General features: G+C 42.3%; 1 protein-coding gene across 1 annotated transcript; it reads left to right on the top strand.

Moving 5' to 3' along the window:
• The first annotated feature begins 2,141 nt into the window (after positions 1 to 2,141).
• Positions 2,142 to 8,187, top strand: NPY2R (neuropeptide Y receptor Y2). The gene is made up of 2 exons (XM_062637451.1): positions 2,142 to 2,647; positions 5,626 to 8,187. Exon 2 carries the CDS (start codon positions 5,662 to 5,664, stop codon positions 6,817 to 6,819), a length of 1,158 nt encoding a protein of 385 aa, XP_062493435.1. The 5' UTR covers positions 2,142 to 2,647; positions 5,626 to 5,661; the 3' UTR covers positions 6,820 to 8,187.
• The last annotated feature ends 9,001 nt before the right edge of the window (positions 8,188 to 17,188 follow it).

Raw genomic sequence — 17,188 nt, 5'->3', positions numbered from 1 at the left:
GTAGTTTTGGTTGAGGTCTAGTAATGAAAAGATAACTTCAAGTTGGCAACTTGAAGTTGGTTCTTATATGTATCTACCAATTCCTTACATTCCCCACTGGCGTATATTTATTCCCTTAGTCATCTAAGGGAGATTGATTACAGTTGCTTATGCATAAGGCTGTTTCTTATTACTGCATGTGAAAAAGAGAGAATTGAACCTGTGAGACTGAATCTAAACCAAAAGGGAGCAAAAAAAAATGACAGTCTATAAATGTATTCAAAAATGTTCACAGGGCAATATAAGTAGAAACTTCATTCTTTAACTACTTAAAACCTTTTTTTTTTCTGGCATTTTAAGAAAGAAAAATCTTTGTCCTCTATAATTTTATATTATATGATCTCTGCGCTGGCACCACATAAAAGATTCAAGGTAGATATTCTCTCTCATGGTCATCTTTTCATGTATTACTGTTTTTCTTTCCATTTTATTTTAAAGGACTGTCCATGCTATGTAGAATACTCCATTCCCTAAAACCTGCCTCACTCCAGGAAAATCTGCATGATTAAGGACTGGCAGAGTTTGGGTCAAATGGGTGGCATGCAGCACAGCACTGCCTTGAAAGATCAGTGTTCAGAGGGTAGTGGTTTCTTTTAAATACAGTCCAGCAAATGAAACATGAAGAACTTTAATGGAGGAGAGGATATGAGAGCGGCTGCCTTTCCTGCCTTGCTGATACTCATCGAGCCTTATTTGCCAGTCCAGCAAATCTGATGTTGGCCAATTTATGGATGAAGACAGACAACTCTTTCCTAGTTCTGTGACTGAAACAGAAGTCATTACTGCTTTGAGACTGGGTACTACCTGCAGACCTTTCTTTTGCTCCTGAGAATTGGTAAACTTCTGAGGAGCAGGAGGAAATGTTTATTTTGGCCTCTGAAAAAAACTATACAGAATTTGACAAGACTATTTTCTAACCATAAAGAGATTTAAACAGATACTGCCAGAAGTAAGCTATGTATATCGAATTTCTTACAGCCTGCCATACTTCCAAAGTGTGAAAACAGCGGAAAAAACATAGTCCAACAGGTTTTGTTTTTTTTTCAAGATGTTGAGCTAGACTGTGTTTCACCTTAGTACATCATATATGTATTCACAGCCAAAGCTCATTTTATAGACTTGCCTTAAATAGGAAGCTGGGATTTAAAGTTCATTTAAGTGCAAGCCAACTTACACAGTCTAATATACAGTCTGTATCAAGACACAGCAAGAGCGTAGCTAGCAGGTTCAGAAGTGACTATTCCCCTCTATTTACCAGTTGTGAGATCACATCTGAAACACTGGAGATCCAGTGCTAGAAAGATATTGGCAGACTGGAATAAATCCAACAAAGGGCATCCAAGATAATCAAGGCTGAACCACATAACATTCAAGGTGGGGCTGTGGGAACTGAGTTTGTTCAGGCTTAAAGAAGCCAAGGCTAAAGAGAAGTCTGATAGCTGCCCACAACTACCAGGAAGAGCACAGGATGAGGACAAGAGAAGTTCCATCCAACCTGTATGGTTCTGAGTCCTTTACTCATGGTTTGTTATGGCTTATGGAATGGAAACTTCAGTGAAAACAAAGAAACGTATCCACAGTTGCTTTGGAGGTCATCAGCCAACAGCGCATTTCATGTTGAACAGCCCATTTACTACTTAATTCCTGCCCTTGATGTTAGTGTTTCCATGAGCTTTTTTTTCAAGGTAGAGTTTGTGAGGTCCTTAAATTCCACTTTTATGAGCAGTAAAACATGCTGCTGTTTATTGGAAATGCATTTCCATTAAGCATTTCAGTTGTGCCTGGACACAGAATCACTTTGTAAGAGGAAATAACAGCTTCTCACTTGCATGGGAAGCCAACCCTCACTGTCTTAACACCTTCTAAGAATTTGTACATTTTCTTGACTTTCTCTGGGAGTTTGGAAGCAAAAATAAGGAACAGCCTTTCCTTAGCTGTGGGGTCCTGAGGGGGACAGATTGTAAAGATCTGTAGTGTTTCACTACTCTCTCCAAGACATTAGTAGGAGCAAAAATACATGTTAAGCTAGAAAGAGTGCGTGGAGTAGCATACAACAGCAACACCTCCGAGACGTGTGAAGTGCCACTGTTGACTACTTGTAAGAGAAGGAAAGGGAAGAGCTGCAGGCTGTTGCGGTTGTATTATCCATGTGCTCTAATTACTAAAATTCACATCACGCGTTTTTGCCTGCTGGTAGACCAAAAACTAAATCCTACAGTTTAAACTGGCTCGGGAAATGAAATAAGCAGGGCTAGCAGCATTACAGCTCCTGGCTCTTTTATTTAGTCATCAGAGGGGTCTATTTCGCAACCAGCGAGGAGCATCCTCAGCTCTACAGCTGCTGCCTCCTGAGCCGACGCATCACCACAGCGCGCCCCGGAGCCCTCTTCCACGCTCCCGGAGCCCAGCGGGCGGAGCCGCGTCCCGCCCGCCCAACCCGCACCGACGGCTGCGGCGCCGGCCCCGCCGCCGAGCCCGAGCCCGAGCCCTTTCCCGGGCGGCAGGATCGGGCCGCCCCGTCCCGCCCTGCTGCCACGCGGGGGCCGCCGCCGCTTCCAAACTTTCGACGGGCCGCTGCCCCATCGACAGGGAGGAGAGAGCCGCCCCGGTGAGTGTGCGAGGAGCAGCGGGGATGTGGAGGGACCCGTGCCAAGCTCTGTACTGGGAGGCGGGAGCAGCCGCCCCACGGCGGGGAGACGGGGGTCCGCTCCCTGCCTTGCCCTGCCCTGGGAGACCGGCTCCTGTGGGAATGTCGGCGGTAGCCACGCTCGCTCGCCTCACCGGGGAGGGACGGAGATAAGTATAGGAAGCGGGGCACCGGCAGCGCGGCGAGCACGGGGCTCGGAGGGGTCCCCGCAGCGCCCGGCGGGCGGTGAGGAGGTGGAGGTGGAGGTGGTGGTGGTGGTGGGGGGGGGGGGGTCGTGACTTCCCCTGGGCTGCGGCGGCACCCGGCAGGCACGCCTGCCGCCAGCTTCGCCTCGGGCAACCCCAATCCCGTCCTCAGCACTGCGGTCCTGATGGGAATGCTGCTTGCTAATGTAATCACGTATTTCGCCCTTTTTGCTTACTTGCTCTCAGAACCGATGTAAATCCTCTAGGGGCCTTCCTCTGCCGAGAGTTAGATGCAATTTGATGCCTGCCCCTGAGGACCTCTCTGTTGGGGGAAAATAAAATTTGGACCCCCCCCCCCCCCCAGTGTTGTGTAGTAGGCAAGGTGTGCAAATAAATGCTATCAGCTGGAGGTTTTATCCTTAAGAAGAACATAAACGGTCCTGTCAAACATCCCTGAGGTATAAAATGCCACTTCAGTTTTCCCTCCATGCTCTGAAAGCCACTGATTCTTTTCCCACTTAACTGGCCCTCCGACAATGTCAAACTTGTCCAATTTATTTAATCACTTACTGACATGCCAGCTTGAAACCCTGGTCATCCTTCCTCGCTTTTGTCTTATTGACAAGGCCAAACCCTTTCATCAGCCCAAACAGGGCAGTAACAAATAAAATGAAAGTGGCAGAACAAAAGGAGACTTTGCTTAAAAGAAGGGGTTGGAAGTAGGAATCAATACAGAGGGACTAGAGGAACAGGTGAAAATATTTTGGGGAAGGAAGGAATGCTACATCCTGTGGCTGAGTTACATCCTCCTGTCTGCATTTATGTCAAAGAAGGAAAAAACTCATGAAATTTGCATTCCCTCTCACCCTTCTACTACAGTGTGTAAATATGACCTGCTCTAATTTTACATTGAAAATACTATAAGATTTTGGAGTACCTGTCAGCCCTGGGACCTCACCAGCTCTCTATTCTAGTAATATGTGCAAGCAGAATTCTTGGGTGTAGGTCCAGGTGGAAGGAAAAAGCTCAGCAGAGTTCTGAACTTCTGTGTAGCCTTGGCTGTGCAAATTGTGGTGGCCCTCGTACACTTGTAACCAGATGGACTAAAGGTATATTGGTGAGGAATTCCTCGCTGCCACCCGTGTTTAGGCTTGTAGTTAATAGCTGATTATATTCCTAAAATCTGCAAGGTAAGCTTGTCTGAGCAGCTGGTACATCTCAGCTATGTATCTTGCAGTGTTTCACATCTCAGGCTTACACTATTAGTTGTACAGTAAATGTAGACTAAACAGTATGGCATAATTCTGACCAGTTTAGCTGAGAAAAAAATACCTTTCAGTTCATGCAATCAATCTGTTGCTTTTGCAAAAAGAGCTTCCACTGAGAAATTATTTGGGATATTGTCCGAGGTGGAAGCAAACACAAAGAGCTCAGTCACCTGCTGGCAGACAACCTTCATTCCTCAGTTAGGAAATCACACCTAAGGATGTCACTCATTGATAATTAATGGGGACAGAGGTAGGGATAAAAATCTACAATGAAGTGGATCTGATTAATAAAAGAAAAAAAAAAAGGCCACATGAAACCAAAGGCATTAATAGCTAGACTGTCTCTTTAGGCAGACCTGAATTTGCCATACATTAAGCTCTGTGCACCACCTCATTGCAAGAGAGTGACATTTCTTTTCTACTCTTTCTTTCATTAGAGAATGTATGAATGGGGAAGTAGAGTTAGTAACTCAGGCTTGGCTTTTCCCTCAGTGGCAAGCAGTGGTGTTTTCTTGGTAAGCCCACTGGGCACTGGCAAATTCTTGATCATTTCTCAGGTCAAGGCAAGGAGTCTAAGTCAGCAATTAACTGTAAAACATCCATATGTCCATTCATGCCTGCTGAAGTCTTAGGGCAGCATAGAAGTTGGTTCAGCCTGTGTAGGGAACGCAACAAAATGTGATTGTGATGCCAGTTGTGAAATTATTACTGACATCAGCAGGGGAATGATTTGCTCTTCTTTATGACTGCAGTCAGAAAAGAAGCCTCGATTGGCAGCCTCCAAGGAGCTGTGTTTTCTTAAACATTACACAGATAGGAAATATTATGTATAACCGAGTTTTAATTGTTTCTCAAGTTAATTTCAGCATGAATAGGTTACACAATCATTTCAGAGAGATGCTATTATTTCACTTCTTTTAAGGTGGTATTTTTGCTTGCCTTGTGGCACAAACTTTTCTAAAAGAAAGTTTCTTAAAGAAAGATCTCAATAATTAGTTCTCTGGTATTAAGGAGGGGCACAAACCTGTAAGAATTTAGTAACTATTTAAAGAAAATACTTTCCATTAAAGAAAAGCTGGAAGATTATTATACTAATAACTGGATGGTGCCATTCTATGTAGAATTCCCACAGGTATTAATGGAAGTTTTGTGCTAAATCAGCAGTAGTTTAGGTAGTGGATTGTAAAAAAGGATATGCTGCCCAACAGGATCTTAATCCTTCTGCATTTACTTAGGCAAACTTTGTCTTTGACATGCTTTTGAAATCTGTCCCAATTTCCAGCAGGAGTCATGTCTGAATAATATTACAGGATCAGGCTTCAAATGTAAGGGCAACAGAATTTAAATATATTAATACAGATCTCTTAATCCTGCGCTGTAGAACGCTGGCTAGAGGAGGAAAGAGCTGGAGCTTTACCTTGTTACTTCTTGTCTTAGCCACCGCAGACTGATTTCCCCACATGTTCTTGTACTTTTCTATTGTCAGGGACAGGTCTGTTGCTTAGACCAGTCTGCTGCAAGGATGGGGCCCCTGGAAGCAATAGGTGAAGAAAACCAGACGAATGAAATGAAAATGGAGCTGTTCACCAAGCTGTACTTGCCGAGATACACCACACCACTCAATGAATTGGCTCTGGACCCTAAACCAGAGCTGAAGGACAGCACAACACTAGTTGAAGTGCAGATAATCCTCATCTTTGCTTACTGTTCCATCATCCTTCTGGGGGTAATTGGAAACTCCCTCGTGATCCATGTGATCATCAAGTTCAAAAGCATGCGCACGGTTACTAACTTCTTCATTGCCAACCTGGCTGTGGCTGACCTGCTGGTGAATACATTGTGCCTGCCCTTTACTTTGGTTTACACGCTGTTGGGTGAATGGAAACTGGGCCCAGTCTTGTGCCACCTCGTGCCATATGCTCAGGCTCTTGCTGTGCATGTATCTACTGTTACTTTGACTGTGATAGCTTTGGATCGGCACCGCTGCATTGTCTACCACTTGGAAAGCAAAATCTCTAAGCGGATCAGCTTCCTAATTATAGGAGTTGCCTGGGCAGTCAGTGCCCTGTTGGCAAGTCCCCTGGCCATCTTCCGTGAATACTCATTGATTGAGATCATTCCTGACTTCAAGATTGTGGTCTGCTCTGAGAAGTGGCCAGGAGAGGGGCAGCTCAACTACGGCACCATCTACAGCGTCTCCATGCTCCTGATCCAGTACGTGCTGCCACTGGCAGTCATCTCCTATGCCTACACCCGTATTTGGACCAAGCTGAGGAACCATGTGAGTCCTGGGGCAGCGAATGACCACTACCACCAGCGACGGCAGAAAACCACCAAGATGCTGGTGTGCGTGGTTGTGGTGTTTGCTGTCTGCTGGCTGCCGTTTCACACCTTCCAGCTAGTCAGTGACATTGACAGTCAGGTGTTAGATCTGAAAGAATACAAACTGATCTACACAGTGTTTCACGTGATTGCCATGTGCTCGACATTTGCTAATCCCCTTCTCTATGGCTGGATGAATAACAACTACAGGACGGCCTTCCTCACGGCCTTCCAGTGCGAGCAGCGGCTGGACTCCATCCACCCAGAAGTATCGGCAGCTTTCAAAGCCAGAAAGAAACTAGAAGCAAAGAGGATTCAATTCCCTGGAGACTCTTTCACACAACCTACCAATGTCTAAGGTGTCTGACTTTAAAGAAGAAATGAATATGTTGTGGACAAAGGGATGAATCCATTTTGACACATGCATTTTAATGCATACTTTTATTCATAAATGGTGAAAAAGTAGCAGGAAAGTAAAGGCAGGTGATATGATTTGAGGGGTGTCAATCAGCATGAAGAGTTTGGAACTATGCAATTGCAAGGAAATAAAAGGAAGAGACTTTGTTTATGGTTGTCTCTAACAGTCTTAGAGAGACTCCCATCCCTCCCAATCCTTTTTAGCAAGTCTGAATGACAAAGGCAAGGTTTGCTGGTTTGACTCTATGAAGGCAAATTGCTGATTTGTAACACAGGAATACTGATTGTGGAAGCAGGTAATTTTTATATTGGATATGGAGGTTGGGGAGAACAGAAGCCTGCCAAGAGAATGAAGCCTGTGTGGGGGCATTGGTCCATGCTAGCTAAAGCTCAGACTTTTCAGGCCCCTTCCTGTCCGCAGGCATCTTTTGCAAAGGTAGGGAATTATGAAGAGAAATGTCACTGTTTTTTGACTTGTACTGAAGTAATTCAAACCAGAGCATTTGAAATAGATTACAGACAAAAAGAGAAAAGAGTTAAAAAAACCACAAAACCTAGCAAACACCCAAACAACAGATTAAATGTGAAGAAAGGTCAAGTTCCTACCTAAAATGAAATGTGGTTTTTGGCCAATCAAATGGGGGTAAAAAGTCATTCCTTAAGAACTGGCTGTAGCTATGCTGCTGAGAAAATCACAAGTCTGTGACCTGATCAGTGATTCCCTGCAGATCCCTATCTTTCATTCTGTGCTAGGCACAGCTCAAATGGAACGCTTTAAAGTGGTATTTGAGGGCAGGGGATGTAGTCTCAGGTCTCCTGTGAGCACTTCATAAACTGCCAATATTTTCATTTTCAAGACCTGCTTAAATGTCTATGGTGTTATTAACTCCACAGGCTTTGAATTGTTGCTGCTTTCTCCCTGCATAATAAAATAGCAGATAATTTTGATCCTCTGGAAAGGCTGCTTGATGATAAAGTGCTTTTCGGTATTGTGATTTTATGTCATACACTCGTCTTGGGGCTTTTTCCATCTTTAGCCTTTGTATAATTAAGAACATCTGAATGACTGTAATCAAATAAAAGTATGCTAGGTTTATGTGATAACTTATCAGTTATTCTGCATGCTGTAGTTAATAAAGTTCCTTTTTTGCTCAGGTATAAAATTTTAACCTGTTTACTGTATTGTACACAGCAATGTTCAACTCTTCTGTGTCTTTGCTTAGCCTCCTTGAACCCATTAATTTCAACCCATGTTTATCCCAAGTTGCCCCATGGCTTATCTATAATAAAAGTAAGCGTGATACTGTCACTTAGTGTTTCTTTCCAGTTACATTTCGGCTGCCTCGTTTTTTTTTTCCTCAGTTTGTTGTTGTTCCTGAATTCATTGTGTTCTCTCTTACAAATTAAAACCCAACAAAACTCCATTACTGAAGTGTTAGCAATGAAATGGATGGTATCAGATCTTTATCAAGTGGAAGAATTTATCTTTATATATGCAGTATTTGGCACCATCCACTAAATATCCATGAAATCATTTGGACTTTGGTTTTCATGAACAGAAAGGGAGGTCTAGAGAATTAGCAAGTGTTTACTCAAGCAGGAAAAAGTATCCATCATTCTTAAACAGTTTTACAAAAATAGATTAATTCTCAACCATGTTGAGAATATATTGTCCACAAGTTATTTTTATCTCAGTATTAATAATATCCAAAATGTAAGCTCAAAACTCTTATGGGTGAGGAAGGATTATAGAAGTGTGCAATTATTATGGACATCAATCATATGTATCAGTTACAGTTGACTCTGAATCCTTCATCAAAAGTATTGTTTCCACAAATAGCTTCCTTTATTTAAAAAGCAGATGGTTTAAAAGTTCTGTTTCAACACTTTAAAGCCTGTTAAAGTGTGGTATATAGACAGTTTTGAAGTAACCATGACCGTGTGTGCTAAAGCTACAATTTGTGGGCTGATAACTCAATAATTTTAAGTCTGCTTTACATCATCCTGCATAGAAGTGATTAATTAAAAATCATCTTTCAGTCTATTTCACGGTATCTTTATTTTACTGCTTCCTGAGCTTTCTTTGCAGCCATCACATTAAGCCAAAGTTGGTGTGCTAATTTATTGCATTGCTTTCCAGTCTGCCACGTGGAGGTGGTGCCTGGGTCAGTGCCCGCTTCAGGGTCACAGACCTCTGCACAGTGTTCCACTGCAGGATGTGGATTTTCCCATGGCTGCTTGAAGATGGAATGTGGAGGAGCCAGCATGCACAGCCCATCACATAGCTTAGTCGCTCTTTGGGACTTGGCTCCTGCCCAAACACAGCTATGCAGTTCAGTACCCCTTCAAGTTGTAGGAAAATTAAGCATTTTCTTACCAAAAGGAGTAAGGTAGCAACATCTATCAGAATTGCCCTAGATCCCAGCTGTCAGAAGGGCCTGGAAACTTAGGGTTTGTCCCTGTTTCCCACTAAGGAAAGTGAACCTGTAAGCAGGCTCTAACCACTGGACTGAGGAGTCTGCAGGGGAGCCTCAGCTTGGCCTGAAATAGGAACTAGAATCCAGGTCTCTCCATTCACCTGTTAGTGCTTTAATTAGTCTTTTTAAAAAGCATTATATTATTTTCCCATTGAGCAGGTAAAAGTTTTATACAAAGCCAAAGAACACCAGCAGCAGCACTCATTGAAGAATTTGCAAGTAGTCAGCAGGGCACCCAAAATGAAATGTCACTGCTGATTCAGGGCAAGAATTTGAATCAAAATGCCTCGGTTCTCAGGAGAGTGACCTAGCCAGCACACTGCAGCTCCTCTGAGGTAGCAACATATGTCTTCTTAGGGCTGTTCTATTGTATATAAAATAATTAAACATTGAATACAATTATTTCATGAGCAGATCATTATGACCTTTGCATGGTGCTCGGGTCCTGGGCCAAGGATGTCAAAATCGATAAAGACAGAATTTAAATTAGGCCCCCTGCCACTTTCTTTATGAGTACTTCTGCTGTGAAGATACTGCAGTACAGGCAGAAGGCGAGCAAAGGCAGTAGCACTGTGTTAATCTCTGGGTGGGTCGTGCATTCGGCTCTCATTTGGTGCTGGTTTATAAAAGGGAGAGCTATGTGCCACATAGATCTCCACATAGCGCAGCAGACTAAGACTGAGCATAAGGAGTATCACCGTGAATCTGAGAAAAAAATACATCAGAGGGACTAAGCAAAGGTAACAAATGGGTTTCATATGCATTCCTGTTTATATATATATATATATATATATAATCACAGAATCATAGAATCAGAATAGTTAGGGTTGGAAAGGACCTTAAGATCATCAACCCCCCTGCCATGGCCAGGGACAACTCACACTAAACCATGTCACCCAAGGCTCTGTCCAGCCTGGCCTTGAACAGTGCCAGGGATGGAGCATTCACAGCTTCCATGGGCAACCCATTCCAGTGCCTCACCACCCCTACATTTTATGGCAGAGCTGTGCAAAGGCTGTTTGGTGGGGTTAAGGCTGTTTGGTGGGGTTAAGTCTGTTGGAAATACTTGCCTGTTGGTATGATTGTGTCTTGTATAAAATGTGTAATGGACAGACATATATTGCTAAAATATTCATAAGTTATCTAACACCAAGAGTAAAAACTGAATGGAAAATATTATCTGCATTTGATCTGTCAGACCACAAAATAACCACTGAATTCACAGATTCTTATAATCCATTTCCTTGCTTCATAGTTTCTAAACTCCCTCAGGGATTTTTCTTATTTTAATCCAGATAATGACTTTAATGGATGAATTTTGTCTTTGGATCCCTGAGTTATTTACCTGGTACTGTCATTATAAATGCCACTCCACAATAAGGGAGCTACTTCGTGCCAAATGACAGGGTTTTTTCCTATAAGAAGCCAGGAGATGTATGTAGATCTACTCAGGTTAGTGTTGCTGAGGAGCCATGTTTAAAATACTGCAGTATAAATGCTTATTTGTGCAGTCAATAGTGATTTTCACATCTCATCTTCATTTTTTAAAAATATTAAATCAAGTGTTATTTTAAAATAAACTACAAAGGGAGCGAGGATATCTGAAATTGCTAAAACTGGAGAAGTAAGGAAGTCAGAGGATGAGTGGCTACTTCAAGAAGCAAGAAATAGAGAACAAGAACAGGGCTAGTGAGGATGCAATTGATTTATAGACTTCCCTTCTTCGCTTAGTCTGAGCGGTGAGAAAAACGTGTTAAAATGAAGCCAGGGCAGATGAAGATATAGATCAATTGTATGCAAAAAGGACAGTGTTGCCTGGGGAAACTGAGGAACTTCGAGGATAAATTCCCATGATCATTTGAGCCTTAAAATTCACATCATGTTCTCAAGCAAGTAAACCTGTGCCTGTACATTATTCCACCTAGAAGCAATATAGGTAAACAGCTCTGTACAGATAATCTACCAGAAGCAATGGATGTGTTATTAATTCTAGCCAGTACATGGGATGAATAATGCATATGTACTCCTCATAAGCTCATTTCAGATGGGATATATGAAAAAATCGGTGCTTGTGTTAAAATCTTTCCCCTCTTACACTTTACTGAGCTCCTCTTGAAGGAAGAGAGCTTCAAGCTATAAAACTTAAAAACTGTGAAATTACATATGTGATGATGGAGGCACAATTTAACTTGAAAAAATCTTTATATTTTTTGTTTTGCTATTTTTTGTAAGCGAAACAGGCTGTGATTTGCCTCTTGGACCTGCAGTTGAATTTGCACAACTAGACTTTATATGAACCAGACTTTTATTTGTGTACTACTTCACAACTCTCATAAGCTACTAACCCTGCTATACAGGATATTTTCAACAGCAGAGCTTATGCTTACACATCCATGAGGCCAAACTATTTCTATCCCTTCAAGGTTGCACAGAAAAACAGAAGTCAAGGGCAATTCTCCTATTTACTGTCATCCTCCAAAATTAGAGCTGTTGGTACCCAATTGGATTTTAAAGTTTGTTGGAAACACTGAGACTTTTAAACTTACTTAAGGTAGCCAAGCTGGTGGAACAGCAGGCCTTGCTCCTGCTGCAATCTGGCTGTGGACCAGCCCATCCTAATGGAGCATGGCCACAGTTATCACCCATCTGAGCCAAACTGAAGACAGAAGCTGAGGATTGCTTCCAGAAGCTGGGCTGGGAAAATGTGGATCAGTTTTTCAGGGCTTCGTATCTCTGTTTATGCTTCTGTGAGGACAACACACATTGCATTTGGTGGTTCCAGTTAAACCCTGATGCAGATGACTCCACAGAGTGTAATTATGCAAGTGCCACATATATGATGCCTTTCAAACTGATCATAGTCCAGACAGCTGACAGTATGTGTCACCCCTGTACTGATGGCATGGAAACCGCATACCGGCACAGGGAGAGCTATGATAGCTGCAGGTCGCATACTTAGTCTGGGCTGACAACAACATAGCCACAGCACAGTTTCTCTCAGGCTGGCTAATCCTGTCTGCCTTAGAGCTAGATTAAGGCTTGGTCTGGTATCTCCTACTGCCTCTAGAACTGATGTACCCCAGGGCACCAAAAACCAATAGCCACTTCATAATCATGTAGGAAGAAGTGAATTCTTCCCTGTGTCTCCATCAGCCATACTACTCATACCAGAACCAAACTGGCAGGGCCAACTGCTGGGAAGAATATTTTACGCATAAGAAGTGATAATGTTCTTGTACTGACAAAAATACTGGCTGACAGGTGATTATGCCAAAATATAAATACTTTAAGACAGAGCTGGATGGAGTGGTGGGATGTGAGCCTGTGCAGCACAGCCCCTCCTCTGTAAATGCAACATGAAGCAGATGCTGCTTTAGGCGCTTCTGGTGGTGGGGGAGTGAGGGGAGCAGGACAGACTCTTCCTCAAAATATCTGCCTCGATTTAGAATGTGGTATTTAATGGCCCAGTTTCTGTCATGGGGTAGGACCTCCTTGTCAGGAACAGATGATTTCATCTGTTCTCACAGTCACTGGGACATCTTCCTCACTTTTTCATAAAAACCTCATGATACAAAAAAGTTACATAAAATAACAAATTTTACACTTTGCAGCCTAATCATCTCTATCTCGAACAGAGGAGCTAATTATTTCATTGCATTTGACGAGGGTTCATTTCAAACTATGAAGGACCAAGAAAAAAGAGAGGAGCATTTTCTGAGCATGAAAATCTACCTTTGCTTGAGCAGAACCATGCAGGAGTTTCTTGTGTTTGCATGCATTCTTGAGGTTTAAAATAATATAGCCACTGGCTGATTATTTTGATATTAGACTGTAAAATAAGGCTTTAAAAATAATGTTTTATGAATAACACCCTTAGAGAAAACTACATAATTACTTACAAGAGGCAAACACATGGACAAGATGTCTTACCTAAGATTGTAAAGATGCTTTATAATGAAAGCTGAAGACTATAGACTCTTTAATTAAGACATGAAATTGGTATCCATGTACTTAGGACTTAGTTTTTCAGAGACATCCAGCAAAAAGCAAATAATTTGGTCAATTGATTGAATCCAGTAGTCTTTCCCTATAGGAAACGCTTACCATCCTTAGTAAATATACTCTTTGTGGAGGTAAATGTGTCTGTTCAAACTTCCAATTTAATTATTTAAATAATACTGTGGGAAACAATGAAGACTCTTTAAAATATCACTTCAACAATACTGATTCTGTGTAGTCTGTATTTAACCCCAATGCTTCTCCATTCTTTTCCCTCAGAGATAGATACTGAGACCCTTATCGAAACAGAAGGAACATTACTATCGCTGTACCACGAGATATGAAAACCAGGGCACAGACAAAGAAAAGGACTGCTGAGTGTCATGTGGTTCCCTGCTCACTGCTGGTGGCATTGCCTGTGTGTGGGTGCAGCTTGCTGTGCCAGATGGCTGAAACCGGAGGCTTCCACACTATCTGTAGAAATAGGCTGGGAGTTCCTTCGATTACAATTATTTTGCTAAATAAAACAAGAATAGAAGTGAATCTGAACAGTGCTTTGCTGATAGTCCACAGAATTAGCATGCTCCTTCTCACCGTTTTGGACTCTGCCAACTACCACTCTTACAGGCAGAACTTATGCACACACGCAACAGACTGTTCCCAGTAGATTGTGTAGCCAAGACTAATACCATTCTCTCTGTCCTCCAGCACTCTTCTGTCAGGGACCACGACAGGACCTCAAACATGCCCTCAGTGCCACCTCTCAGGACACACATCACACACCCACTACTTCATGCTATGAAAACCCTTCCCTGGTGGGCTGCAATATGGCTCTCCCTTGACTCCAAAGTCTCTGAAGATATGTCTGAGGGGTAGAGGGACACCACATAAGGTGCACAGGAGACCTAAGTCTAAATACTGCAAAACTGCAGGAGAGCTACTGCTTGCATACATTATCTGACCACAGGCCAGAAGAACAGTACACTGCCCAGTTTTACTGAGCTATAGCCTCTGTGTCTGAATTACCTTGAACAGAGCAGGAGATTCTCCATCGTTCTACAAATGGTAAGCTAATGTGTAGACAAGAAGGACTTTTCAGGGCACTGTACTCAAACCCCAGCCTAACTTAGTAGTATAGGTGTGGTTGCTGTGGACAAATAGGAGAGCTAATACTAGGATGCTGTAGCTCTCCGAAAACAAAAATATGAAACTCTCGAATACTTCTCTTCTGTTGTCTCTGTGGCCAGACAACAATATTGTTATTGCTTAGCTGTTTTGCAGACCTATTATAACAGGTATGAACTCTGCATATAGGTGCTTGTATATGTGTATTATCTACATCTGTATCTATGTAAAACTAAGGTTTCTACCTCAAAGGGCTTCAAGCCTGTGTACTGTGTAAGGTTAGAGATAATGGTTACTTGCATAGTTACTTGCAGTAGAGGGAGACAGCGACACAAATTGTCATGGAACTTATACTAGTCAGTATGATATGCAGGAGTCAAGAAACCCCAGCCATGTTACATTAATTCCTGCTTCTGTAGGAGACTGGTGAAACTTTAGCGATAGGGATACACAGCTTATGGTCTGCAGTGTTGAGTTCCTCCATGACTTATCTTAAGCTAGAGGAATAATTGCAAGAACAAGCAGAACTAGAAAAGAAGACAGGGTTAGGCTATAACAAAGTCAGCCCCACTGTGCACAGCAGGTTGGCTTCCTTCAAAGTTGAGAAATCCATGGTTAGCTCAGTTACCTGAAACTGAATGTAGAAAAAAGGGAGAGAGAGAAATCATTACATTCAGGATCTTCATTTTTATTTGCTTGCTTTCTTCTAATGGTGAAGCAAAAGGACTGCTGTCCAACTCTATGTATAATTGATTACCAGGACATAAATTGAAATGAAAAATAATGCCCTCCATAATTGCTATCCAAAACCCTAAGCTTGAAATACAACTTGAAAGAATGCTTGCAGGTTTATCAATCCCATTCATCACTTCTTCTCTTCTAGTACTTGCGCTTATGCTATGAATGCTGATACTAAACATGCCCTTCTGACTCTTAAATTAGTTGGAAATCCAAATGATGCATCAGCTTATTCTTGATTACTACTTAGTGTCCCTCATCATCTCTTCTTCTAGCTTGGGCTATAAAATCAGGGAGTAACTTCCTCTAACCTTACTTCATGTTTACTATTTAGCTATTCACTAATAAAACACTTAGAAGACTTAGAAAACTTCATAATCTCATATGTATGTTTTGTGTGTGTACAATACAGGTCATTTCTGGCTTCTCTGATTTTCCTATAGCAGAATATAGCTTTTACACTCAATTAAGAAAAAAAAAAAAGGAAAAAGAAAACCTAATCTATCATTTTTATTGCTTAGTTTGCTACTTCTCTGGGACATATTACTGGTGATGACACAAATTTTCTCTCTGTGCAAGGTTATATATATGGGTTATATTATGGTAGCTTGGTGTAGGTATAGCTTGGTACTATAAAAGAGACTATAGTCTTTAGCTGCATAATGTTTAAATGTTGATTTCTGTATTAAGCCCCCAAACCTACAACTTCAACAGCCACTTCAAATCACTATGCAAACCCCAGTAATTCAGACCAATAAAGCAGCAGAAAGAGCTGCATGAGTGCTTGATGGGACAAGAAGGCAGGGTGAGGCAGTCCGCCCCACACATGCTTCCTGACAGTTCTGTAACTTGAAACTGAGCTTTGGCTCAAGAAGGTGTTTGCACTGTTACATAGAGAGTTGCTTGTCCCTTCTGGTGCAGATGGGTATTCATTGTGTGGGCTCTGCTGCTGAAAGGGTAGGTTCCTGGGGAACAAAATACACAAGCCTTTGCTGTGGTGCTGGCAGCACTATAGTGTCCTTGACATACTCTGCTCCCCCTTTCACCTTTCTTTGACCATCTTCCCACCTACCCATTTTTCTACAAAAGGTATTTTCCTCTTGGGATCTACAAATGACAGTCCTTCACAAACTGTTTTACAGCCTTGTGTGTCTGCAAATCCAAAACAACTGACATTTAAACAGCAGGCAACAGTCAACAGTGCAAACAGAACTACAACTCTATCACAGCAGGGCTTCCTGTTTAAAGCAAATGAAATGCTGATTCATCAGAGAAAAACAGGTAAAACAGGGGAAATCAGAGTACTGGTGCTTTTTTTGTTGTTGTTGTTTTTCTTATGTTGATGATTGCAGATTAGAAACTGCATTCACGTTTTTCTACTAAAGTTCTGCCTATCCAGTTTCACAGTTGCTGAGGTGAAAAGCAGATTGAAGAGGTAAATTATTAGGACTGCTTTTCCCAGCACAAACATACTGAACTGCACTTCTAATCTTTGTACCAGTGGGCTTGTGATTCTTGGTGTTGGTGTCTATATCTGAACTCCTGCAAACTGATGTGCTTCCTGCTGACTTTGATGATGCCTGCCAGCTTCTGTTACCAAAAAAAAAGCTAGCGGATAGAAAGCAACCAACTTCTGTTACCAAAAAGAGCTAAGAGATAGATGGCAGCTGATGAGTGAGCTAACTGAGCTAGTGTCGTGGTTTAAACCCAGTCAGGCAATTCGCTCGCTCACTTCCCCCCCTTTCTTGCCCTCCCCCTGCTCCCGGAGGGACGGAGAATCAAAAAGAATGCAACTCCCACAGGTTGAGATAAGAACAGTTTAGTAACTAAGGTATAACACAAATCACTACTGCTACCACCAATGATAATAATGATAAAGGAAATAACAAGGGAAGAGAATACATCATCTCACCACCAGCCAACCGATAACTCGCCCCCCCCCAGCCCGACCAAGCTCTGACCGATACCTCC

This window comes from Pezoporus occidentalis, unplaced genomic scaffold (genome assembly GCF_034315485.1).
Source record: "Pezoporus occidentalis ecotype Australia unplaced genomic scaffold, CSIRO_AGI_Poc_V1 ctg53, whole genome shotgun sequence".
In the NCBI taxonomy this organism is placed as follows: Eukaryota; Metazoa; Chordata; class Aves; order Psittaciformes; family Psittacidae; genus Pezoporus; species Pezoporus occidentalis.
The sequence above is the reverse complement of the archived record's forward strand: the minus strand, read 5'-3'. Positions and strand labels throughout refer to the sequence as shown.

What these genes read in the sequence shown, in the direction of transcription:
- NPY2R (XM_062637451.1), top strand. Translation starts at nt 5,662, where the DNA reads ATGGGGCCCCTGGAAGCAATAGGTGAAGAAAACCAGACGAATGAAATG.